This window comes from Podarcis muralis, chromosome 8, assembly GCF_964188315.1.
Source record: "Podarcis muralis chromosome 8, rPodMur119.hap1.1, whole genome shotgun sequence".
NCBI classification, from domain to species: Eukaryota; Metazoa; Chordata; class Lepidosauria; order Squamata; family Lacertidae; genus Podarcis; species Podarcis muralis.
The window spans coordinates 61222886-61245040 of record NC_135662.1 but is presented as its reverse complement, the minus strand read 5'-3'; the positions used below and the strand labels follow the sequence as shown (position 1 = coordinate 61245040).

General features: G+C 40.6%; 1 protein-coding gene across 8 annotated transcripts in view; it reads left to right on the top strand.

Moving 5' to 3' along the window:
• The window catches only part of NUP153 (nucleoporin 153), a 43977-nt gene extending 22883 nt beyond the window's left edge, over positions 1-21094 (top strand). For 5 of the 8 annotated variants that reach the window (XM_077933274.1, XM_077933275.1, XM_077933271.1 and 2 more), the window contains 11 exons: positions 2013-2153; positions 3268-3360; positions 3547-3637; positions 4019-4123; positions 5065-5685; positions 7591-7785; positions 10781-11644; positions 16385-16768; positions 17695-17970; positions 19341-19494; positions 20008-21094. In XM_077933274.1, the coding sequence (XP_077789400.1) occupies positions 2013-2153; positions 3268-3360; positions 3547-3637; positions 4019-4123; positions 5065-5685; positions 7591-7785; positions 10781-11644; positions 16385-16768; positions 17695-17970; positions 19341-19494; positions 20008-20095 (3012 nt within the window). In that variant the 3' untranslated portion in view covers positions 20096-21094. The remainder of the gene's footprint in view (positions 1-2012; positions 2154-3267; positions 3361-3546; positions 3638-4018; positions 4124-5064; positions 5686-7590; positions 7786-10780; positions 11645-16384; positions 16769-17694; positions 17971-19340; positions 19495-20007) is intronic. The other 3 variants (XM_077933270.1, XM_077933276.1, XM_077933272.1) reach the window with 3 other exon arrangements.
• Positions 21095-22155: the final 1061 nt, after the last annotated feature.

Here is a 22155-nt window from a genome sequence, read left to right as displayed (position 1 = left end):
CAGCATTTTAAAATCGCCCCGGACAGCGGAGGACTTCTCCGCTGTCCGGGGCGATTTAAAAGCCCCTGGGAAGGCAGGCAGGGGGGACAAAGACTTTTGCCCCCCGCCCGCCTTCAGAAGAGGTCATGGACCTCTTCTGAAGGCGGGCGGGGGGCGAAAGTCTTTGCTCCCCCCCCCCCGCCTTCAAAAGCCGTCGGGGAGAGCGGAGCGTTCTCCGCTCTCCCGGGAAGGCAGGCAGGCGGGAGCAAAGTCTTTCGCCCCCCGCCCGCCTTCAGAAGAGGTCCAGGACCTCTTCTGAAGGCGGGCGGGGGGCGAAAGTCTTTGCTCCCCCCCCCCCGCCTGCCTTCAAAAGCCGTCGGGGAGAGCGGAGCGTTCTCCGCTCTCCCGGGAAGGCAGGCAGGCGGGAGCAAAGTCTTTCGCCCCCCGCCCGCCTTCAGAAGAGGTCCAGGACCTCTTCTGAAGGCGGGCGGGGGGCGAAAGTCTTTGCTCCCCCCCCCCCCCCGCCTGCCTTCAAAAGCCGTCGGGGAGAGCGGAGCGTTCTCCGCTCTCCCGGGAAGGCAGGCAGGCGGGAGCAAAGTCTTTCGCCCCCCGCCCGCCTTTAGAAGAGGTCCAGGACCTCTTCTGAAGGCGGGCGGGGGGCGAAAGTCTTTGCTCCCCCCCGCCTGCCTTCAAAAGCCGTCGGGGAGAGCTGAGCGTTCTCCGCTCTCCCGGGAAGGCAGGCAGGCGGGAGCAAAGTCTTTCGCCCCCCCGCCCGCCTTCAGAAGAGGTCCAGGACCTCTTCTGAAGGCGGGCGAGGGGCGAAAGACTTTGCTCCCCCGGGACGGCAGCGTTTTAAAATCGCCCCGGACAGCGGAGAAGTCCCCCGCTGTCCCGGGGTTTTTTAAAAACCTCTCCGCCCCCCTGCCAGGCTTCGGAGCAGCCTTCCGAAGCCTGGCGGCGGGAGGAGGTCCGAGGACAGTGGGGAAGACGCGCTTCCCCGCTGTCCCGGAGATTTCCCTATGGGCTGTCGTCTTGCGAAGCAAGCCCATAGGGAAATTCGTTTTGCGAAGCGCCTCCAAAACGGAAAACCCTTTCGTCTAGCGGGTTTTCCGTCTTGCGAGGCGTTCGTCTTGCGGGGTACCACTGTACTCGTTTATGGAGTAGTTTGGAGCTTCAAAGCTGTTTAGTCACATCCTGATCGAATGGACAAACTTAGTGTTTTAGTCATTGGATGGAATCCAACATAGGGCAAATGTTCAGCAGCCCAAGGATTTTTCTATGTGCAATGGAACACCTTCCTCCTGTGCTCCCCTAAACCTATTCCACGACTTCTCCCAACCTTCTGGAGCAGATTTGTGGAGGATGAGGAGGGGTGAAAGTTCTATTGCACAAGTGGGAATTCTTGTACTGACAGGACTCGCTAGTAGAATACTGTCCATTAGATTTAAACAGCTTTCCAAGCCTATGCTCTGCTTTGTCGCAGAGTATAGGATTTATATGCAGGGTTAATACTCCAATTTAGGAATGGAAGAGGAAGGGAAATATTCTAATGATATAGGCACGCTCTGCAAGGTGGCTGGGTGTGGCTGTGTATAGCGCTAATCAGCACCAAATTACAGCAGCAGAAAGTTGTAGCTCACTAGGTTTTTATAAATAATAAAAATTATACTCCACCCATCTGGCCGGGTTTCCCATGTTTTGAGACATAGGTACAATTCATGGTATATTGCTTTAGCTATTACTGAGGAAGGCTCTGTCTGCAGGTATAGGAGGGCACATGAGCTATAAAACAGTCAAATCCTGTATCACCCCAAATTTCATTTATTGTGGTGCTTTTATTTACCCTGTATGTACTTTTGGTGTGGGGTTGTTGTTGTTGTTTTTAGTTCTTTAGGATTTCATTGATAAGGTCAACAACAGTTTCATTACTTGTTGGGTTGCTTTCATTTTTTCCTGCCGAAATAGGCTGAGTAGAACTAAAATGTAGGTTTCAGTGGAACTTGGAAAATAATTGCATCATTGTTCCATTCTAGGAAATTGATATGCCAGTGCTACCAGAAATCTCTTTGCCCATCAGTACGTCATCTTTGCCAAACTTCAGCTTTGGCCTGCTTGCTAGCAGTACTACTGTCTCATCTACGCCTGTCAGTTCTGCACAATCAGTGGCTAAAAAGGTAAATTGTGCATGAATCAAGGTTTTGCTTGCATATTCTACCTGTTCTCTCCCGTAGATTCACCCAAACTCTTTGTCTATTCACCTGACTTTAATGTCCAGCCATGTGCTATTTGAGAATCCTTTAAAGGACAGCCCCACCCTTCACTGCCCTTTCTTTGCCCACCCTGAGTGTGTCTGTCTGTCTGGAATGTATCCTTGAACTGTGAGAATGCTGCTTGCCTGGATGGAGAGAGGGTGCCTCTGACTTCTGCATGGCTAGGATGTAAGAGTTGCATTGGTTGCTTCACCCACTTTTGTTTCTGGTCCCTGCCCTTCACTGGCGTGCAATCTGTAAAAAAATTGTCCCAAGGCAGTTCGTGCTTTGGGCTTTGTAGCACCCCTGCGGTAATGGTTCATGATAAGTGATTGTTGATAGTAACATGGTTGCCATATTGGTGATATCAAGGCAAATGTTTTTTCTTTTTTTTTTTAAAAAACTGGCTTTTTATGCTTGTGTCAGCTACTCTGAGCTGCTGCATAGCAAGCTCTTTATGGGGGTGGCCTTGTTCAGTGCAACAGTTTCTCAAAAGTTTACGCAGCAAGCTTTATGGAGATAAGGCTTCAGTTCTCTTTGTAGGTTTTTCCCCTTTGGCAGTTACAAGAGCTAAGAAGTTAGGAGCTCAGAAGCAGAATGGGTATTGTCAACAACAGCCATGTCCCCAAAATAATCCGAGAAACTGTTGTTTGTTAAGGGTTTCCTACCAGTTCTCGGCAATCTTTGAAAACTGCAGTTCCCAGGATTTATTGGGGGAAGCCATGACCCTTAAAGTAGTGTAAGAAAGAGTGCTTTCAGGGTGTGCTGTGGATGTGGCCCTACTGCTATAAACATTAGCACAATTGCTGTGTCTTATTACAAACTGCTTTTGAAACTCTTCTTAGTCTTCTAAACATCTTGTCATATGTTGTATAGGCAGAGAAAAGGACAGCTGCTGTTTGAGAAACGGAATGGGTTGCTTTGGATCCATGCCAAAAGTCACCTCCTAATTTGAGCGCATTTGTTTTTGCATTATTAACCAGTGACTTATAATTCACTTCATTCAAGCTATTAAAATGCAATTCTTTTAAATAATTAGGTGCAACCAGCCAGTAATGCTAGCAGTCCTGTGTACAGATTTTCATCTCCAATTGTAAAATCGACAGAAGCAGAAGTGCTGCCATCAGTGTCTGTAAGTAAAAAATGTATAAGTAAAACTTGTGACAGAAGAAAGACAGGAATGATAGAGATAAAAATCTGTTTAATACTCACCTTGGAAATTCAGTGATAGGAACCAGAAATCTGCAGTTCACATTTATGAGCCTATGTAAACTAGACTGTTGTTTTCTTTTGACTTTTAAATTTTATCTCCTGCCAGGCTGGTGCATTCAAATTTAGTGTTCCTGTTGCAAAATCATCTGATCCTTCAAGACCCAAGGATACCGCAGTATTGCCTCAGAGTAATGCAGGTAATTAAGTTGGCATTTAATGCAAACATTTTCTCCAGGTGGGGAATTAAGATTGAATTTTGGTTAGGCTTTTAAAACTTTCCATTCTGTGTGACATCAGAAGCAAATGTATTCCCGGCCTCCATTCTGAGTACAATCCAGTTTAAATAGACCCTTATCCAAGCATATGTGTCTGACTTCCAATGAAATATATCATTTAGCTTCTATGGACAGCAAGAAGTTTGTGCTTCATCCAGTAAGCTACCTTATGGAAATTTTAAAGATGGGTTGTGTGTAGACAGGTGTGTGTTTGTGTGTATGTGTTGGTGGATCCTCATAAGTACACACAACAGGGTCCGAGCCATGAACCTTGTAAAACTATTATTTTCTTCACACCTGCAGCGGTCAATAGCATCAGCAGTAAGAGAGATCATGAGTATGATGGTCCCTTTAAGCCTGCAAAAGTCCTGAAAGAAGGAAGTGTGCTGGATATTTTAAAGAGTCCTGGTGAGTCGGTTGATGAGGTTTCATTTAGTGTTAAATGATAACTGACAATGAGACCCGTAATCTCAGGGCCTTGGTTTTGAGTCTTGACATTGCAGAGAGTTGGACTAGATAACTCTCAGGGTCACTTCCAACTCTACAGTTCTATGAATCTATGATTAATATGGCACTTTAAAGAAAACAGTTGTAGGGATGTTGCACTGTAATAAGCGTTCTATCAGTGCCAGCATTTCTGCTTGCCCAAAGGAATGATTTCCCCTCTCCTCCTCTGTTGGGGGGGGGGCAGGTTCTCAGAGCCAAATGGGCGGGAAGGGGAGAGGAGGCAGAAAGCCTCATTGCTTTGATGGAAGTAGTTGTATGGGCTTCTGCTAGCAGCATCAGGCAGTTAAATCTGACCCTCTATATATTTTCTTAATCCAGTCTCTCATATAATACCAATAATGCCAATTTTTGAAAAAAATGAATAGCCACACTGAGAGAGAGTATTGTCTCCAACTTTCAAATATATTGCCAGCTTTCTTTAGGAATAGGGAATTTCAAATCAATTTCCATTGTTAACTACATTTCTCATTGCTACACTCAAGATAAATCTGGATAACATAAATTCTAGAATGTGGACCTTTCATCAGTTTGGTATGAATTACAAAGGTTTCAAACTCAGTTTTCTGTATAAATTTCTGATTTGTTCAATAATTTGGTTGGAAAAGAGACTGCAAGTGCCAACAATATGTATACATATTTGTGTAAGGGTTTCATGTTATGTGCAGTGATTTTTACCATACTATGATAGCTATTCTTCTTACCCAGCTATTTCTGTGCCTGCATAACCATTTGCGCAGTATGGTTCATCAATGAATCTTCTGTTTTAAAATCGTTTGCCTGGCTTTCCTGTAAAAGTAGAGTCTTTGTTAGGAACTCAGACCATTTCCTTTTCTCTTTCTTAGGCTTTGCATCTTCAACCACATACTCATCTGCAGCCGCGCCACCTGTTACAGCAAGCACAGTAGTTTATACAAGGCCTGCAATAAGTACTTTCTCCGGAACTGTTTCAGGACTTGGAGATGCTTTGAAACAAGGGTCAGCCCATTGGCAGTGCGATACGTGTCTTGTGCAAAACAAGCTGGCAGATAACAAATGTGTAGCCTGCCAAGCCGCTAAAGTGCCGATGTCAGATGGTACTAAGCAGACTGGTACTCAGTTTAACTCAGCCTTGAAAGCAGCTCATTCTACAAAGGGGACACAGGGCTTTGGAGACAAGTTTAAGGCAGCAGCTGGAACTTGGGACTGTGATACTTGCTTGGTCCAGAACAAACCGGAGGCTACAAAATGCGTGGCATGTGAGACACCAAAACCTGGGACAGGAGTAAAACCAGCCTTTGTGTTTCCTGCAGTCACAGACAATGTAACAACAGTGACTTCCTCTTCTGGCTCTACTGATCTCACAGTCAGCTTTGGATTTGGAGACAAATTCAAGAAGCCAAAAGATGCTTGGGAATGTTCTGTGTGCTTAGTGTCAAATAAGGCAGAGGATAGCAAATGTGTTGCCTGTCAGTCGGACAAACCAGGTGAGTTTGCCGTATTTGGTCATTGATTAGGGTGGGACATATCCAGCTATAATCCTAAACATCTTTATTACGGCATGGAACTTAGTTTTGAGGAAACAGGCATTGCGCTGTGTGACGAACCCTATGTTGAAAACAATAGAGGGCACCACTGAATATTTACTGGAGTTTTAATATGTAAGAACATACTGGGAAGTACAGATGACTAACATTTCATGCGTGGGTTCCGTTCCTGGCCCCTGCGCTCATCAGCGGAGCGTGCCCCATCTTCATTTTGGATCCAAAAGGACCTGTGTGTCTGTGATTGCATGCCATTCAGATGCGCCTAAAATGGTCACCACCTGTATTTGAGTTATATCCAGTGCTAGTCCCACTTGCAGTAGACCCATTGAATTTAGGGGGCATGACTAACAGGTTAATTAATTTAAGTGGGTGGGATTCACCTAATGCACCCTGTCAGCAGAAGCTCTGTACAACGACCTCAGCTTTCGCAACAGGGCCCCTCCCCTCATGTCCATGAAATTGGCTCAGGGGTTGGTGTTTCAGGAGCAACCCCCCCCCCCCCAACCAGGACAGCATGGTGGGGGTAATTATTCCATTTGGCAAGCTGCAACACTTGCAGAAACAGAACATTTGTAATAGTGCATTGCTCAGTTCCACCTACTGGGTCTACACTGAGTAGAACTTAGTTGGATATTACCCCCATTTTACCTATTTATAGTTAAAGTCCCTGTTCTCAACCCTTATTTTTGTCACTATGTGGTATGGTAACCAAGCTAACGTGGTCAGCAGTTATAAATAGTGTCTCAGCCTACTGACACCTTTGGACAATATCAAAGTTTTGCTACTATATAATGTAGTAATGCCTTTTGTTGGAAGTAAAGTGGAGGGGTTCTGAAAAGAGCACATACTGTTTTTCACTGTTCCTTTCTGTATTTTTATAACTGATAGTTCGTTCATCCATGTGACTTCAAGAAATAAACTTGACACTAGGACTAAGACGTCACCCTAACCTGAAATTCTGTACTCATGTAGCAAACTAGATAGGCTCTTATGAATTTTAGTTTCACTCTGATTAAGTCTGATCTCTTAGAAGCCCAAACTGAAGGTCAAGGCAATAATAATAATAATAATAATAATAATAATAATAATAATAATAATTAATAATAATAAAATAATAAAATACCTTTTCTTACCTTTCCTACCTGGATTTTATTTTGATGGTAAAACAATGCAGATTTTTATATTGTGTCCTTAAGATGGAAAGAAAATATAAGAACAGTAATTTTCTCCCAGTTATTCATGAAATAAATGGAATTTTATAGCTTTCTGAAACTATTTTGCATGTTACCCTGAACAGTTAAAGTTCATGAAGTTGTCATTGGTATATTAATTACTATAGTACTGAATTTAAGAAGATAATTTCCCTTGTCAAAATTACGGTTCTGGTGATTTCAAAATACTCTAGTTGGTTTACAAATATTTTTCTCTTTCAACCTCATCTGAGATCTCTTATGAAGATGTGGAAGAAAACATCACCCATTTCCCCATAAAAATATAGACATAGAAAATGTTATAAACTGGAATACCTAACAATTAAAAAGTATGGGCAACTTTAATTGTTGCTTCAGATGACGAATACACAAATAGCACTTGCTAGGACAGAGTAGAAAAAATTGCTAAATTCTAGGAGTATATATCATTTTAATTTAGATGGTTTAGATTGCTTTAAAGTAGCTTTAACATAGCAAGTTTTCCTACTCTGAGTAAGGGCAATTATTGCAGTTCGGATAATTCAATTTCTAAGTTTCTCTTGCAAGTTTCAAATAGGTATTTTCAGCTTTTTGTTTTTGGTCTACATGGGGAGAACTGCTAATGGTTTACTTTATGCTATGTTTCATTATCTAGGAAGTTCAGTGCCTGTGGTGAGTAGCAGTGCTTCCTCTTTACCTGCTCTTTCTGGAGGATTTCTAGGCTTAGACAAATTCAAGAAGCCGGAGGGAAGCTGGGACTGCGAAACATGCTTAGTCCAAAACAAAGCAGATGCCACAAAGTGTGTTGCTTGTGAGAGTTCAAAACCAGGCAGCAAGACTGAACTCAAAGGTAGGTAAAGAGTATAAATGCTCTCTCAAAAAATCATGTGTGCGTATTCTGCTCCTTAATTTTCTCCTCCTTTTTAATTTCCCCCTCTACCCACGACTCATGCTTTCACCTCTAAATAAGGAGAGCCCTGCCCAGAAGCAGTTTTCTGCAGTTGTGTCACTTGTTGGATCCAAAACTGCTCAGCTAAGTCAGATAAAAGTACCTGAAAAGTACATCTCAATGTGGATGAGAGATGCATATTCAAATCTATGTTGAGTGCACATTCATTGAAAACAAAGGAATGAATATAGATCACATCTGCAATGGATACACCTCCAATTTATCCACTAATCCTTTAAACTCTGAGAGGTCCCCTCACCCTTTCAAATTAAGGAACCTTTGGGTCTAATTGCCCCCCCCCAGCCCTTTCTCCTCCAGGCAGCCAAAAGGCATTGTCTGATTTCAGGGATGCAGTCCAGCTGACAAAATCACTCAAGGGTTCAAGGCAGAAAGAGGTATGTTGCCTGGGAAACTCCCAAGGACTAGGTAGAGAGGTCTAGAGAGTAGCATTTGTCCTGGGCCTAAGCTTTGCCATTCCTTTTAAAATAAAAAAAAATTATTAGAAATTTCAACACAATAATTTTAACAAAAATACATCATCTACATTGTTTTTACCCCCTCCATTTTTTTCCTCCTCCCCCCAACAGAAACCCCCCCCCCCAGACTTCCCTCAGCTCCTTTCTCTGGTTTCTCAAGACATCTTTCTGTCTGCATATTATAAAATTGTAAAGATCCTCAAATTATCTATCTATATATTACAATAAAGAGTTTGTGAATGTTTATTCAAAACCTGCCAAAGAGTCCAGTTCATTTTGTTGCTTCTTCAAATATTTCATAAAAGGTTCCTATTCATCTTTGAAATCAGTTATCCTTGCCATGTAGTTTATGTGTCAATTTTGACAATTCCGCATAGTCCATCAGTTTTTCTTGCCCCAGTTCTTTCGTCAGGATTTCCTCATTCTTCCATCCCTGTGCTATTAAGACTCTTGCCGCCATTGTCGCATACATAAAAATATTTTTTAATTTCTTTGGCAGGTCTTTCCCCACAATCCCTAATAAGAAAGCCTCGGGCTTTTTCACAAATGTTAAATGAAACATTTTCTTTAACTCATTATATATAATTTCCCAAAACATTTTAATTTTACTACAGTTCCACCACATATGATAAAACGTCCCTTTTTTCCCCTTGCACTTCCAACACATTCCTTTTTTTATCAGTTTTTATTGGTTTTCATAAACATACATTATTCAGCTTAACGAAACAATCATTTTATAAATTCCCCTCTCCCCCTTGGCTTCCCTCCGTTTCTGTTTCTGCTTTGTTAAACCACTTGTTGCATTCTGTGGCTTATATATAGTAATATATTATCACATTGTTGTCTTCTCTCTGATTACATTATGTATGTTTATTTAAACCCTGCCAAGGAGTCCATACTTTTACATTGTTTCTGCAAATATGTTACAAAAGGTTCCCATTCTTTTCTAAAGTCACTATATTATCTTTTTCACACAGTTTATCTGTCACTTTTGCTAATTCTGCATATTCCATCAACTTTTCATGCCATTGTTCTTTGGATGGCATTTCTCCCATCTTCCAGTTTTGTGCTATTAGAATTCTTGCTGCTGTTGTCGCATATATAAATAGTGTCCTCAATTCCTTCTTCACATCTTGTCCTAAAATACCCAACAGAAAAGCTTCTGGTTTCTTTACAAATGTTACTTTAAACATTTTTTTCCAATTCATTATAAATCATTTCCCAATAATTTTTTACAATCTTACATTCCCACCACATATGGTAAAACGTCCCTTCCTTTTCTTTACATCTCCAGCAAATCTTTTGTTCTGTTTTGTACATCTTTGCTAATTTAACTGGTGTGATATACCACCTATACATCATTTTCATGTAATTCTCTTTATTAAAGTACAATCCGTAAACTTAAGATTTATCTTCCAGAGCCTTGTCCAATCCTCAAATCAGCCATTCCTGAATCAGGAGCACATAGCTCCTGTAACTTCACTTTCCCATCCCTGCAGCCCTTTAAATGGCAGTTTCCCCCTCTTACGGGGCGGGGGGGGGGGAGAGAAACTGGGCTTGGTGCAGTTGAGCACTTTATGGGGATAGGTCCCAGACTGAATGAAAGCAAGCTCTTCTCAATTTCCTTTTACTGAACCCTCCAATTCCAGGTGATGAGGGCTCATGCCTGCATGCTGCTCACTGCTGCCAGCAAGTCTTCGGTGTACATGTTTATTAACCCATTTGTAGCAATTGTGCTGCTGCTGCTCCCTCCCCCCCCCCCCCCCACTTTCAAAGTAAGATTTTCCTGCATTCCTCAGGGATAGTCCTCTCCTGTCTACACTGGCTCCCTCCCCTCTCCTTTCCCCATCCCTCAGCATTCAGAACATGCACTTTACAAACAGGGGGACTGATTTCATTCCAGTGAAATTTGCTAACTTGCTAAATTTGCTAAACTTGCTTTTAAAAAGGCAAGTGGCCTTTGAAAAAACATACTTTTATAGAATATCCTAGTCTTAAAATAGAATTCATTAAATCTCCCCAGAATGTGATCATGTGTAGTCACACTTGTCATGTCTGTAGTCACACCCTGTGTATAATTACATTATCCTAATAGAATATTTTTAATTCTTTCAGTAACATTTTGCATACACCTCTATTCACTTTATGTTAATGGTGCTGAGACCATCTTCAAATTTACTAAGGAAAATACATTTATCCTCTTGCCAAATTACTCTGTGCTTCTTATTCCTAACCTGAACTCATCAGTAATCCGTGAGCTAGAATGAGTTATTATAACACCAGTTATGGTGGTTAAGAGAAGTCACAGTATTGGGACGTGAGAATGATTATTTTTCTAACATTTTTTTTTTACATAAAAATGTTTATAAGAAAGGTTATGTTGGGTTTGTAACACATTTTGTGTACTATGTTGTTTTCAGGTTTTGGAACTGCTGCTGCTTCTACAGTCCCATCTACTACTTCCTTCAAATTTGGTATTCAGTCATCACCGTCAGAGCTGCCTCAGACACTGGGAAATGCAGAAAAGAGTTTCAAATTTGGAGAGCAAACAGGATTCAAATTTGGTATTACATCAGAGCTGGGATCATCAACAAACACAGTGACTGGAGGCTTTAAATTCTCGAAAACAGAAGGGTCCAAACTGGGAAGCTTTCCTTTGGAATCTGAATCTGAGGACAATGTGAAAGATGGCAAGAGCAATAGTAGTTTCAACTTTGGACTTCCCTCTGGGGCTAAAAGTACGCCTTCCACATCATTTCAGTTTGGAATAGCTAACCTTGGACAGCAAGAGAAGAAAGAGGGACTTAGCAAGCCTGCTGGAGGAGGCTTTACTTTCGGCACAGGTTCCACAGCCTCTGCAGCTGCACCTGAGAGTAAAACTGGAATAAGCGGTTTCAAATTTGGTAATACAGAGGAAAAGGAAACTTCAGTCACTCCCTTCTCCTTTAAGAAAGTGGAGGAGAAAAAAGATGAAAACCCTTCAACAAAAGGTGGCTTTACTTTTGGTAATGTAGAATCCATGCCCACCCCGCAGCTTGTTTTGGGAAGGACAGATGAAAAACCGGACACTGTTGCCCCTTCCTATCCATCAGTGTTTGGAAAGAAAGCAGAAAATGAAGAATCAAAGGCACAACCCATGTTTCCATTTGCGAAGGCAGAGCAAACCAAAGATGACAGCACAGCAAAATCTGGATTTAGTTTCAGCCTAGCAAAACCAGCAGAGAAAGAAACTGAACAACAAGCAAAGCCTGCTTTTATGTTTGGAGCACAAGCAAGCACTGCAGGTAGGTACAAAAATTCCTTATAATTTATCCCATCATGTTGTGAAATGGATTTTTTTTGACAGGTGATTTAAGAAACTGAACTATGAAGAGACCTTGAGATCAATGATAGAGGCTTGTAATATTATCTCTGTTGTCCTTTTGCTTCTGAAATATACTGTTAATGAACACCACTTTTTGAAAGCCTACAGAAGTGTTTTATTTTGAAATGGGCAGTGTTCTTGGAAAAGGCAAATACCCCTTGGATAGCTTAAGGCAGGGGTCAGCAAACTTTTTCAGCAGGGGGCCGGTCCACTGTTACTTAGACCTTGTGGGGGGCCGGACTATATTTTGAAAAAAAATAATGAACGAATTCCTATGCCCCACAAATAACCCAGAGATGCATTTTAAATAAAATGACACATTCTACTCATGTAAAAACACACTGATTCCCAGACCGTCCATGGGCTGGATTTAGAAGGTGATTGGGCCGGATCTGGCCCCTGGGCCTTAGTTTGCCTACCCATGGCTTAAGGCCTACAGTGGGAAACTAGCCATGCAAATAAGGTACGCAGTTCCTGTAGGCCTGTAATCTCTTGATAAAGCTCAGCGCAAGCTCAGGCAACCTGCCTGTAGACAGGGTGTAAATGTGATGCTTTGTAACAACTCGTTTGATCTTCTAAATTGGAGTCTTACAAACATTTTATTTAAGAATTCTGATAGCAAACCTAATTAAGACAAACTGAGTTTATTTTAGAAGAGTTGGTAGTGGGAACTATTATTTACACTTAAATATTTTAAGTGAATATTGTAGATGTTCTTTTGCTATGGAATAGCAGCCATTTCTGATTATAAATCCTTAGGATTGTGCATAGGTCATTTAATTGCCAGCTTTTGGAAACTGCTGTCACCATTAGGTTTGGGATGCTGTTCAGTTGAATGACTTATTACCAGGCTGTAGGTCTTTACAGTGGCTGATTATAAAACATTAAACAAAAATGTATTTGTGGGTACTTCAGTTTCCAGGGTGAATATCAAATAAACCATGACAAATTTTGTGGGCTGCCTTAGGGGTCCCAAATAACAAAGAAGAACTCTTCAATCTTTTGACCATATTTGGCACATTTAATGTGCATAACATAGTTGGCTATAAATAACTGTTTGCAATACTTAATGATTTAATTTTCATCAGTTAATTAAATTTTGTCCTTGGCATCAGTATCTCTTATAGCTTTTCTAAATTAATGCTTTAAATGCTTGACTATCAAGTTCACTGAGTTGGGGTTTTTTTTACTGGTCAAATAGCCAATACTAAACAACAGCTCTTAAAGAAAGCAATGGTTTCAGAGTAGGAAATTGGAACAGGAATCATACTTTGAAAAAATGAATATATTAATTGAACGAGAATTGTACGTAACAATCTTTGCACATGGATAATTATGAATGAATTATTTCATAGGAGCTGGGGGGAAATTACAATCAGGGAAATAACCACAGAACATCAGGGTCTTATAATTACTGTTTTATTATTTATTACAAGGGGAGAGAGATAGCATGGAGCAAGAGAACGAAGACACAAAGTTCAGTAACAACTTATGATAGATGCAAGATGGAAAAGGAAGCCAATATTAGAAATTGGACATGGGAATTATATGGTCAAAGCAGTGTGCATAACATCAAATGAACAGAAGAATTGAGAACAGATTTTTAAGATGGAGGAGGAATATAAAACATTACAATGATTGAGTCTGCAAAAAGGGAATGTAAAAGTGTCCCCATTATAGAAAGAGACTAGTGATCTTAGAGTTAAGAAGAAAAACTGGATCTGAAGACAAGGGAATTATGTGAGAAAATAATCCAAGTAAATGTAAGGAAAGGGAAAAATAATTTCGTGAAAGAAGAATTGAGAAAGAACAGGCAGGAGGCAAAACCAATGTGTTTGGTTTTAGATGAAATAGGAGCTTAGTGAGAAGACACTTGGTGAAGCATCTAGAACTATTGAGATAAGAGGCAAGATCGTGAGCAGAGAAATGGAGATGTAAGTGAATAGGTTAAAAACAGTTTAAGATAAAGACATGGATAATGGAAGCAAAAGGAAGATTATATAGGACACCTGTAACAGAACATTGTAGATCCTAGGAATCAGTCTCTCTTACTAAAGAGTTTTACTACAGTTTTACTAAATTAAAACAAAATATAAAGGAGAGGGAGAAAAGTAAAGACTGTTGAGGAAAATAATGACATTAGTTTAAAAAAATGCTATTCATGCTTTTTTAAGATCAGACAAAACAATGGAAACAGAAAAAATAGAATATTGGAAGGAGGTGGAGGAGATCCTGGGATATAAAAATAAGATACTGCACTTCACATTTATGTAGCTGCCACTGAGTATTCAACGCATTTTGCATACATAATTAGAAATTTGAGTGTTCCCCTCCAGTAAAAGTCATGAAAATGGAATAAGCAAGTCAAAAGCAGTACTAGTAAAGGAAAGAGAGAGAATGCAAGCACCGCCCACTGAAGAATTTTGGAAACATTCTGAAGGAGAAAAATAGAATGATATAGGAAATGGGAGAGTTGAAAGGAAGGTTTTTTGGAAGTAATGAATGTCCAAGAGAACAGTATGTGAAGATGAAGAGAAGATCAACATAGGAGCTAAACACAGAGGAGCTATAGGAGAAGCATAAAGAAGGAATAGAGTGAAGAGTGAAAAGAGGCTGGTTGGAAAAATGTTTACCAACATAGGCCAGGGTTTATTCAAGGTGAAAAGGAGAAGGAATATCAGACCAAGAATACAAATTTGACACCCTCTGCTGTTCTGCCACTTGCATTGTCATTTGCATGTGGTTGGTAGAGCAACTGCAAGGTTCAATCAAGGCCTTGCTATTTAGACCATGTTCTGGCACACAAACACATCGATGTCAACCCTGTTTTCATGTCACCTGACATCAGGATATCTTATTGCAAAGTGGGTGGCAATTGATCAACCTGGTGTAGCAGTCCTATGCCTTGGTGCAAGCATAGTGCTGACCCATTTCAGGCAATATTGGTTTAAATTATCTATGGTTTATCAGAAGGAGCATTGTGCCTGCACATCCCATCCTCTTTATGGGGTGTTAAAACAATAATTTCTTGTAACATCTGAACTGAGAAATTGTGACCTCATCTCCCAACTGCAAACCAGGTTTTGAAAATTCAAGTTTGATATTCTGCTTTTTATTTAACTTTATTTAACATTTATTTTTAATTAATTAAATCATACTTTCCTGGTGCAAATATAATGGGCAACTGTTTGTGATTTAGTTTTGGGTTATGGCTCATTAGAGAAGAAACCATGTTGAGCATAGTGCTTGTCCCAAGTTCAGTAAATCGTGATTTATTAGACAGCAGTTGTCATATCTGAAATGACTGGCCATTGTGTCTCATAACTGTGATGCCATTTGTGCAAAACATGGTATAGCTTTCGTAGGATTCTTAGGTGAATTTTCTCATGGACATTTCCACATACAATTCCTGAAATCCTTTATGGCATCTAAAATCTAGCTTTCTACTTCTCAGCCAGTGAATAGAAGTGGAAGTTGTCCAGTTAAGATCCACAGTTAGTTTTACAACTGTTGAGGAAGGGATAAAAGACAGGATTCAAGATGATGATGAACTGAGCCAAAGCTAACAAAATGAATTTGAAAGATAAATGTAGAGATCTGTGTTTATCTAGACTTCTAGATAGTAAGCCTGAGGTCAGAGACTGTTGTCATTTTGGTAACACTCACCTGATCTGCTATGTACAGTTCTGGGCACCACAGTGCTCTGCATTCTACTGAAATTTGAGTTAGTCCAGAGGAGGGCAACAAAGATGGCGAGGGGCTTGGGAACCAGGTCCTATGAGGAAAGGTTGAAGGAGATGTTTGTGTTTACCCAGGGGAAGATCTGGTTAAGAGGTGATATTGATAGCCACCTTCAAATACAGTGGTACCTTGGGTTACAAACACTTCAGGTTACAGACTCCGCTAACCCGGAAGTAGTACTTCGAGTTAAGAACTTTGCCCCAGGATGAGAACAGAAATCGTGCAGTGGCAGCAGCAGGAGGCCCCATTATCTGAAGTGGTATCTCAGGTTAAGAACAGTTTCAGGTTAAGAACGGACCTCTGGAACAAAGTAAGTTTGTAACCAGAGGTACCACTGTATTTGAAATCTATCACACAGATGATGGAGCAAATTTGTTTTCTGTTACTCCATGGGGTAGACCCTAATCCAACAAAGTGCAAATTACAAAAACCTAAATTTCAGCTAAACATTTCTGACAATATAAGCTGTTTGGCAGTGAAACAAACTGCTATTGGACTTTCCTTCATCAGAGACGTTTAAAAAGAGGCTGGGTGGTTATCTATCAGAGATGTCATAGTACAGTGGTGCCCCGCAAGACGAATGCCTCGCAAGACAAAAAACTCGCTAGACGAAAGGGTTTTCCGTTTTTTGAGTCGTTCCGCAAGACGAATTTCCCTATGGGCTTGCTTCGCAAGATGAAACGTCTTGCGAGTTCGTTTCCTTTTTCTTAAAGCCGCTAATAGCCGCGCTTCGCAAGACGAAAAAAACCGCAAGACGAAGAGACTCGCGGAACGGATTAATTTCGTCTTGCGAGGCACCACTGTAGTGGGTTTCCTGCACTGGATCTTTGATATACAAGCCAACACAGATTATGTGATCTAGCTTTACTCTGCATCTTCATTTCTTTCTAAAAATAATGTTAATCCCTTTCACTTTCAGATCCAGGATCAGCAAAGTCTACATTCGGCTTCCTGAGCTCTAGTTCCTCCAACACTGCTGTGCAAAGTGTTGCTGCTGCTGGTGGTGCTGGCGGTGGCGGCGGCAGTGGCGTGTTCAGCAGCACCACCTCTTCCTCAAATCCTGCCCCACCAAGCTTTTTGTTTGGACAGGCCAGCAACACTGTGAGCAGCTCTGCTTTTGGTAATCCCTCTGACTCCAGTACAACCCAGTCCTTTGGGTTCTCCCAAGAGAGCAAACCACCAACAACCACTTCCAATACAAGTGCTCCTGCTCCATTTCTTTTTGGTACAGCAGCCACCACTAACAGTGCAGCCAACACTGGCTTCAGTTTTGCAGCAGCCACCACAACAGCAGGTCCTGCAGGTATGCTCAGAACTTGAAGAGATTTGGTTTGTGGCTATCTATTGAGGGATTTGTTTTCCAGAAACTTGGCTGTTGAACAACATACAGAGAGCTTTGAAAAAGATAGACTTGGCAAACTTACCAGTGCTATGACAGTTACGTTCCATAACAAATTCAACTGATTCAAATTGAATGATACTTATATAATGTTCTTCCTAAGGGGGGGGGGGGGGGGAGAGACCAGCTTATCTAAAACTACCCAGTGTGGTGTTGGCTGAGCTGACATTGAACCAGGGATTGCACAGTTCATAATCGTAACTAGCAGTGCTACACCAGCTACATACATTCCATTGATGGGCTCTATGTGCGTCAAATACTGCTGTAATGTTTTACTGTAGCAATGTGAATGTTCAAAACAACGCTTTCCTCTGCACTCACTGGAAGTCTTCTTCCTACTGCTACTTTGCCTTCAGCCAGCTGATGCTTTCCGTTTTCCCTTTGTCAATGTGCCTACCTTCCTTTCAATTGTTTCCTGTTGCAAAAATGGAGTGCAGTGTTACAGTGGCAACATGTATGTGCATTAGTTTTAGGCACTTGATGTTCAGTAAAGGACTGCTTTCATCCCTAGCAGTGGACTGACCTGGTGATAAGCTTCATATGTACCCATTTTTAACTGGGTAGTTTTCTCTGAGGCATGGTCACATGCACTTTTGGTAGGGACCCGTCTCAGTTAACATACAGGAATTAGCAATGCAAATCCACTTGTAGTCAGAGATAAAAGAGCAGGTAGAGTTACTGAACATTTCAGACAGTTTAACATTAAAGATCAGCTGAAATAAACTGTTAAATAAGCAAAAGCCTATATGCCCCAGGGTAGAATCTAAATAGTTAAATTCTTAACCATCGAGAGCAGTTCTCAAGTTTATTCTGCTCACTTGTTTTTCTAGGTTCATCCTCTTCATTTGTGTTTGGTTCTGGGTCTTCAGCTCCTCCAACTGGTCCTGCATTTGGTGCCAGTCAAACACCAACATTTGGTCAAAGTCAAGGCTCCAGCCAGCCCCCTGCTCCAACCTTTGGATCACTCTCCTCCTCATTATTTTCTACTGGTGCTCAGCCAGCGCCTCCAGCTTTTGGCTCTGTGTCAAGCAGTACACAGCCTCCTGTCTTTGGACAACAAGCTACCCAACCACCTAGTTTTGGCTCTAGTACAGCTCCTAATTCTGGTAAGTAAAACCTCTAGAGGTCTTGGTTGTAGGCTGGTGGTGTTGCTAAGGCAGAGCTATGTTTAAGTGGTTCCATCCTAATTTTTCAGTCTTCTTTGCATGCTAACCTGTGCTAGCATCATGAGTGCCACTTTAAAATACTTCTTGAATCAAATTCTGTTTGCAAATTAACTATTGATTTGAAAAGTTTAGTAGTATTGATGTAATACTAGAAACAGAAAATGATCTAGATATGCTTCAAGTGGTATGTGCTTACCTCAATATAGTGTGCATGCAAGGTCAAGTCAAAACATCTGTACACAAGTGATTTCTTGGTTTGAGAATCCCTTATACACACACATTCTTTGTGCAAATGGCATAGAATTTATAAATGATAAGTTCCTCTTAACTCTGTGCTCAGAATTTTTTGTTTTGCATTGATAAAATTACAGCTCAGTGGGATACTGAACATAGGAGTGTAAAATGTTTACGTGGAGACAGATAAACGTCATTGTCAAAACAATGTATTTTGAAAGATCTAGTTCAGGGGTCAGCAACCTTTTTCAGCTGTGGGCTGGTCCACCGTCCCTCAGACCATGTGGTGGGCCGGACTATATTTTGGTGAAAAACAACAACGAATTCCTATGCCCCACAAATAACCCAGAGGTGCATTTTAAATAAAAGGACACATTCTACTCATGTAAAAACTTGCTGATTCCCAGACCCTCCGCAGGCTGGATTGAGAAGGCGATTGGGCTGCATCCGGCCCCCGGGCCTTAGGTTGCCTACCCCTGACCTAGCTGCTTTTCCCCAAGAATACTGATATGATGCTTTGTATGATACATCTGCTTTATTGGAATATTTTTTCCTCTGAAGATCCATGGCTTTGTACATATTTTATGAATCATTTCAGCCAAAATATAATCCAAAGAGCTAATGCTTAGGATATATGCTACCTGATGCACTGTGTAGCATACGGTAGAAAACGAGACAGTTAGCCAGAAACAAAAAACTACATTAGCTGTGCCAATGGATTTGGACATGGCAAAATGGATTTTTTCCTTTTTTGTATTAGAAACTGCTTCTGAAGGTTGCATTGGTTTCAGAAGAGTTTTGCCATGTAGCATCGGAAGGTCTTGTTAAATAAATGTGTGGGCTCTTGAACATGCATTTATTTTATTTTTTAGATCTAGCTCTGTGGAATCCAGAATATCTTATTGGTGCACTCCAGCAATGCAGTAGTTGCTTTGTGAACTACTATACTTGCATTCTCTTCCTTTGTAATCACCTATTTAGTGCTTCTTAAGAAATTAAAGTTCCCCATAGACAAATAATTGTGAAACAATGCTTTTCATCCAAGAGGCTAAGTCTCGGTTATCTCGCTCTCTTAGGCCCGGTGTTCCAGTTCGGAAGTAGTACTAATTTCAACTTTACAGGCAACAGCCCAGGAGTATTTACCTTTGGTGCAGCTTCTGGTGCTCCAGCACAGCCTGCAGGTGGCTCTTCGGGATTTTCATTCACCCAGCCTTCATCATTTAACCCAGGGTAAGAAGGTGTTAAGACTTGGCATGATAGTGTGGCGGGGTCTATATATATTGAAGGTGCAATCTCCTAGTGCTTCCATGCACATGTTGTAATGTAAGGGAATCATTTTCAGGTACATCTATGGGAATTCCACACTATTGAATAGCAGTGCCGGGGTGGGGGGCAGGATGAACTTGCATTAATTGAATCTACAAATTTGGTGTAAATTTAAATTTCAATCTAACTGTGGCAATTGGAAATGAATATTTAAAGCTGATGGCATTAAGCCTTTCAGATCAATTATACGCCTGCAGCTATCCTTGAAACAAAAGTTTAGATTACAACTCCTTAACTGAGTGACATAATCTCTAAAAAAATGATGTATTTAGTAAATGATCTATGGGATACTCACGCAAGTGCCTGGTTTTTTTACAGTGGATTTTTTTAAAATTTTTGTTCCACAATATTAGAAGCTTTAAGACATACGACTATCACTTTTAAGTTCCTCATGTTTAATTCTTTTCCTCCCTAAAGCAGGAATAATGGGAAAAATATATTCTCCACATCTGGATCTTCGCAGCCTGTTCGGAAGATAAAGACAGCTGTTAGACGTAGAAAATAAAATATTAATGATTGTTACAGACAGCAGTTTTCTTACCCACAGCTGGTTGCCCTGCATTGTTCAATTACTGAATTGTACCTCATGCTGGGTTTAGCTGAAGCCAGGTCTGCCTAAACTCTGCTCGCTTTTCCCCCTCCCCATTTAGGTTTTTTAAATAATTAAGAGTTGGTGGCAGGGAGGATCTTAAGCAAAACTATTTTAGAATCCAAGAGTTTTCACTGACTTGGCATGGTCTGGCTATAGATATAAATATAGCCTGCACAGCGAATGGCTTCATATAATACCTCTGTTTGCACCACTTTGTGCGCTCATCTGCGTTTACTGACACCTCGAAATTGTAATTATATCAGAGGGGAGTCTGTATAGAGTAGAGAATGTGGATAATGAGTGGTTTCTATGCGGAGTTTGTGCTGATGTATGTGTGAAGTGAGCGAGTTGCGTGTATTGTGCACTAAAATTTTCTGATAGAGGAAGAATGATTAAAGAATGGTCCATGCTAAGGACTAGTTAGATCAGTAGTACTTCATTCAATAATTAGATGCTCTTTCTATTTTCATTCTTACTCCTTATCACCTGTCTCGCTTTTTCAATATTTTATTATGAAACAAATGTGTAAATACAATTCAGTTTCTCAATGTACTTTGACATAACAGATCTGTGAACTTGAAATTTTAATTTTGTGTGTTACAGCAAATTTTTGTTTAGTATTGTCTCAGATTTTATTATGTAAATCTCATTATTCAAAGTTGCCTAAATCCATTAAAGACCTTTAAAATTGGGAATTCTTAAAGTGAGTTTATTGGCTTTTCTGATCCATTTTTGTTTGGACCAAAAACCAGTATTGTACAAAGTGTTAAGTATATATTTTTATATTTACGGAAATGGACTCTGGTGACTTTGGATAATAAGGAAAAGTTTAATATTAAAGCCATGTTTATTACAGTATAATTAACATGTTAAACCATGGGATAAATGCCATCAATAAAAATTATGGAAATATGTTTGTGGTGAATTTTAATATAAGCACGTGATCTTACAAGAATCTACAAATTCTCTGTTAGTAGGATATACGTCTTATATTTACAGTTAACAAATGCTGATCAATGTAAATTAAATGCATCTGTTATTGTGCTAATAACAGGGTGCCTGAACTTCAAAACCCAGAGGGCTAAACCCAGTTGTCTGGAGCATTTGAATACACTTTACCTTGCAGCCATACATAATAAACCAGGGACGATAATGTCTTTATTAAAATAGTTACTGCCAAGTAACTGGCAGCAAGTGAAAGATAAACGATCGCAGGTACCGTGATTAACAGTCTCAGCTTGGTTTATAAGAGGTTCTTCTTGTTTGCGGTCTGCAGTCCCATATGCAGGTCCTCATCTTCACAGAACCCTTCAAGAGTTCCAGTCAGGAGGTTTGTGCTCATTTCTCCCCTTTCCTGCTATCTTAAGGCTAGTAGGTCTTTAGGTTTACATACATGCCTCAAAAAAAAAAAAAAAAAAAAAACTGGATAAGGACCTTTCAACTATGTTTTTCCAACAGCTTGCATTATCACCATCTAGCAAACCATTCTCCATCGTTTTCTCTTGCCCTAATCCTCTGCTGCAGGGGCCAAAGTCCTCAAGACACACAAAGAACATTTTGTCCCATGTATTTTGCTTTTATCCTAGCAGTCCTCAGGGATGGGTTTCTAGCACGTTTGATAGCCTAAAGAAAAATAACATAAGTGGCTGAACACATTTACTCCTTTTTGGAAAGGGATGTGGGAGGCAAGAAGTCAAGGAGCAGTTGCCAGTTGTGGGCAATTTACTTTGTGACGTAGAACCTGCTTTTGCAATATGCACAACTCCATGTCTGGCTGGCTTTTTTGTATATGCTTGGGGGCAGGTAAAAAAAAAACTTGTAACCTTTCCATTCTGCTGTTCCTGAGACCTTTTGAAGGATGGTGGCTCAAGAGTAATGCAACTAAACTATTAGTCTATGAGCCAAGGGTCTAGAAACAAAGATGAATTTATGAAGCACCTTTTAAAATAACATATGACCATAATAAATTTATC